The sequence below is a fragment of the Salvelinus sp. IW2-2015 genome, unplaced genomic scaffold (assembly GCF_002910315.2).
Source record: "Salvelinus sp. IW2-2015 unplaced genomic scaffold, ASM291031v2 Un_scaffold1614, whole genome shotgun sequence".
NCBI lineage: Eukaryota > Metazoa > Chordata > Actinopteri > Salmoniformes > Salmonidae > Salvelinus > Salvelinus sp. IW2-2015.
This window is the reverse complement of record NW_019943033.1, coordinates 195,196-199,566: the sequence shown is the minus strand read 5'-3', so window position 1 is coordinate 199,566 and position 4,371 is coordinate 195,196. Positions and strand designations below refer to the sequence as shown.

General features: G+C 51.3%; 1 protein-coding gene across 1 annotated transcript; it reads left to right on the top strand.

Annotated features, from left to right (window-relative positions):
* The first annotated feature begins 6 nt into the window (after positions 1-6).
* Positions 7-2,523, top strand: LOC112071434 (ETS domain-containing transcription factor ERF). The gene is made up of 3 exons (XM_024138890.2): positions 7-790; positions 972-2,167; positions 2,278-2,523. Exons 1-3 carry the CDS (start codon positions 778-780, stop codon positions 2,521-2,523), a joined length of 1,455 nt encoding a protein of 484 aa, XP_023994658.1. The 5' UTR covers positions 7-777.
* Positions 2,524-4,371: the final 1,848 nt, after the last annotated feature.

The following is a 4,371-nucleotide window of genomic DNA, read 5'->3' as shown; positions in this document are numbered from 1 at the left end:
AAGGGATGTGAGATGGAAGAAGAAAAAGGAAAGATGTTGTATAACAGGTCAAAGGTTAATATAGATGGAGACTTACAGGCACCCGGTCGCCCGCCATGGGAGAGCGAGAGAGAATGACCATTACATAAACAGATCAAGCATTTGGTGTATTATTGGTGGGTTTAGATTAATGGTATTTAAAGAGAAGGACTAGGGCTGGGCTAACAGAGGGACAGGGGAGTGTGTGACCAGTTGGTCTAGAAAAGCCCTGACTAAACTACTGTGCCTCTGATTTGATCAGATGCCGATAAACACACACCCACAATAACACACACACACACACACACACACCATCTCCTGGCTACTTTGTGTGGACGTCACACAATACTAGTTAATAAGACCGTTCACTATCTGTGTGTGGAGGGACATGACACACCTAGGTTTATTGAAAATAAATCACTTCCCCGTGTGTGGTACCATTTGAAGAGTTCCTGTATGACTGTGTGTGGTACCATTTGAAGACTTCCTGTATGACTGTGTGTGGTACCATTTGAAGANTTCCTGTATGACTGTGTGTGGTACCATTTGAAGACTTCCTGTATGACTGTGTGTGTTGACATTGAGAAGCATGCTACGGGTAGTAATGAGACCTAAAGGTCTGTGTGTGACCCCATATTGGTCTGTTTCCCCACCAGGTATTACTACAACAAGAGAATCCTCCACAAGACCAAAGGRAAGAGGTTCACCTACAAGTTCAACTTCAACAAACTGGTCCTGGTCAACTACCCTTTCATAGACATGGGCTCCACAGGTAGCGCTCACTGTGTGGGTGTTGTGTGTGCGTGTGTGTGTGTGTGTGTCACAGACATCACTAAATCCTTAAACACTGACTGTGCTAATCCATATCATTACTTAGAGTGAATATTACTCCCCTCATCATTGTATCTCTCCTTTCTCATCCTCTCTTCCCTCTCTCTCCTGTTCTCTAACAGGTAGTGGTGTTCCTCAGAGTGCTCCACCTTTGCCTTCCGCAGCCGGAACTCATTTCCGCTTCCCACCSTCCACGCCRTCCGACATGCTTTCGCCCAATGAGGACCTGCGTAGCCCCGGGGGCGTGTTCAGCGCCGTGGCTCGGCGCATGGCTCGCGGCTCGGTCAGCGACTGCAGCGATGGGACCTCCGTCAACTCTGAAATCGAGGACGGCAACGGGGGAGGAGGGGAGGAGAGGGGGGGGGAGAGAGGGCTGAGTGGAGGAGGAGGAGGAGGGCCAGGGGGAGGAGGGTACAGGAGTATGATCCACCCCCGTTTGTCCCATGAGTCTCTGTTCAGGATGTATGGTGGAGCAGGGAACCCCAACGCCCACCCAGGCTCCCGCGGCCCCCTGGGACACAGGGTCCACCCCGACAACCTGTCCCCCTTCCCCGTGTCCCCCCTGCCCGGCCCTGGGGGTGCAGGGCTCTTAGCCCCACCTCTGTCCCCAGCCCTGCCCTTGACGCCCTCCTCCCACCTGCCCTACACCCCGTCCCCCTCCCTCTCCCCCATGCTGGGCTCCCACTTCTCCTTCAACCCTGAGGAAATGAAGCGCTACCTGCAGGCCCACCACCAGAGTGTCTACAACTACCACCTCAGCCCCAGAGCCTTCCTCCACTACCCCAACGTCATCATTCCTCAGCCACACCGCCTCGCCCAAGACAAGAGAGAACTGGGCGAGAGGGGGGGAGCAGAGAGAGGAGGAGAGAGGGGGGGAGGAGAGAGAGGAGGAGAGAGGGGGGGAGAACGCTCAGGTCTGAATAGTCATCGACACCCATCACCCCTGTCCCAATCACACTCTCCTCACCCTCACTCAGCCCACCCTCACCCACACTCAGCCCACCCTCACTCGGCCCATTCCCATTCCCACCCCCACCCCATCCACCACCCACTGCACCTGGGTGAGGAGCCGCCTAACCTCTCACCCTTCAAGTTCAAGCTGCAGCCTCCTCCATTGGGCCGCAAGCAGAGGGACGGTAGCCAGGGCCACCACCCCAGGCAGAGCTCACTGTCCTCGGGCTCAGGGTCCCTGTCGTCCTCCGGTCTGGGGTCCTCYYTGTCCTTCGGCAGTGACCTGAGCTCAGCCGGCGGGTCAGGACTCATCTCCAACTCCTCCTCCACCGGCTCCCTCAACAGCACTGGGCTGCCCAAGATCAAGGTGAGACCCACAAGGGGACATAGTCACTTTGAACTGTTTGACTGTATGTGTTGAGGATCCTGAYGGCTAAACGTTTTTGACTKTGATATCGACACTCTGTCTCTCTGTAGGTGGAGCCCATCTCAGACATTGAGTCAGAAGAGGAGGTGGAGGTGACTGACATCAGCGATGAAGACCCCGACGACCGGGGCGACGAGTACGACCTCTTCTCCCCCCGACACCCCCGGCCTCACCCCCACCACCCCAACGGGACCTCCTCCCACCCACACCCCCACGACGAGGACCTGGATGAGGATGTCTTCAAGGCCCCCGAGAGAGATGAGAGAGATCATTCTTCGTCCTGCGCTTGGCAGTAATTCTAAGGATTATAGTCGGCGGAGAGTCAACAACATTATGTTGGGTTGTGAGGTTAACAGAGGCAGTAGAAGTTATGTGAATTGGATATGATTTCATATGACACGTTAGGTCTTTGAATGCTCAGTAGAGGTAGGACTTTTCTGATAGATGGATATGTTAGTCTATAGAATATGTGATAAATCTATTCATCTCTGTGTACATACTATAAACCTAACAAGTAGGTCTAGAGTCGTCGTTGGTATCACAATCCTTGATTACCTGAATAACTAACCCATCCCAAAGTGGAACACACAAAGCAGGGGATATGCGTGTTATGTCTCATTAGGGTTGGGTACAATGCCGGATGTGCAGGCTGGCTTGATTGAGGAACCAGTAGCGGTTAGGCCGTGAACTGCACTAGAAAGCAGGCTCAATAACTAGACATGTGCGCATCACAAACTGAGAAATAGGCTAAAGGTAAGCGGGGAGACGATCTAGGGAGGATAAACAACGAAGAGATATGCATAGAGGCACATGATGGGTACGAGGACGATGACGTACCGGACAAAGTGCTTTCTCTTCTTGAAGTGACCGGACTGAACGCGATCCTAAATTGTAGAGGGGCAAGATGGTAGGGTGAGAGAGTAGCGATGGTGAGTCTGGGCGATAGCGGCGGATGCATCAGGGGCGCATGAAGACGCGAGGACAGGGACTGCGGCCTAGCTGATACGGATCTTGTTTTTAGTGTCAGTCGCAGTCTCCTGGTGAGGGAGTGACTTATGGAGATGTTTGACACCTCCTGTCGAGTGATACCCTACATTCTGATTATCAGAATGAGGAGGAGTCATCAATTAGACGGTCCTATATTGTGAGTGGTTTGAAAAATTGGTGTTTTATAGGCCTAATCTTATGCGGGAGAAGATCGACTTATGTCTGTCACGGGATGGATAGAGGGCAACTTTCGGTCTGGAAGAGAATTCCGGTATAGTGATACCGGCGCATGTAAGGTGGAATATCTTGAAGGAATTGATAGGGTTTTCTATACAGGTGAGGAATGTGTGTAAGGAGTGTGTCAAGATTGCGGGACGTGATTGGTGGTACGCGTGTCCACGTGGTTTCGCGATTGACTGGTAGCGGCGCAAGCCTTTCATGTGGAGGGTAACAGTATGAAGTGGATGGGCAGCTCAGATTGATGAGGAGAATTGTGAGATGAGAGATGAAGAGAGCTGTCATGGGATGAGTAGATCGGAGGTATAGAATATTTGAGTATGGGCTATTAGCGGGAGACTGAGTGAGGTGTCTGATGTAGAAGAGCTTGAGAGAGAGGGTTAAAGATGATCTGTGGCGGTGAGTAATATCTATACGAGTCGGTAGTGTGGAGAAGAAATGTGTGGGTTCTCTATTGGGCGCCGTCTAACGGCTAGTATATTCGAGCGAGGTTGTGTTTCTATAAATCCGCAGGAGTCCTATAGAAAGGATCTCAGGACAAGAAACGACAGAACGGGTCAGTGGTCGGGTCTTTTTAGACGCGCTAGAGAAGACGGGGGTTTTAATTAACTTGAATTTGTACGGTTAATTTCGGAGAAGATTTGAAAAATAGAAACAGGCAAAGGGATTACACGGAGAAATTGCAATATAATATGAGATTGGGTAGTGAACAAAATTCTGCCGATCTCTCGAGGTGTGCTGATACTAATTACCTGGCGTGGAGCGGGGGGGGAGATCTTTGAAACGGTACAAAATACGACTTTTGGTTTCTGTCTGTGTGAGCTTATGAACAGGCTGTAGCCGAAAATGAAGAATAATAGATTCAGAGTGACAGAGAGGGAGCAGGAGCGTAAGATGTAGTAGAAAACTCAGAAATTTGC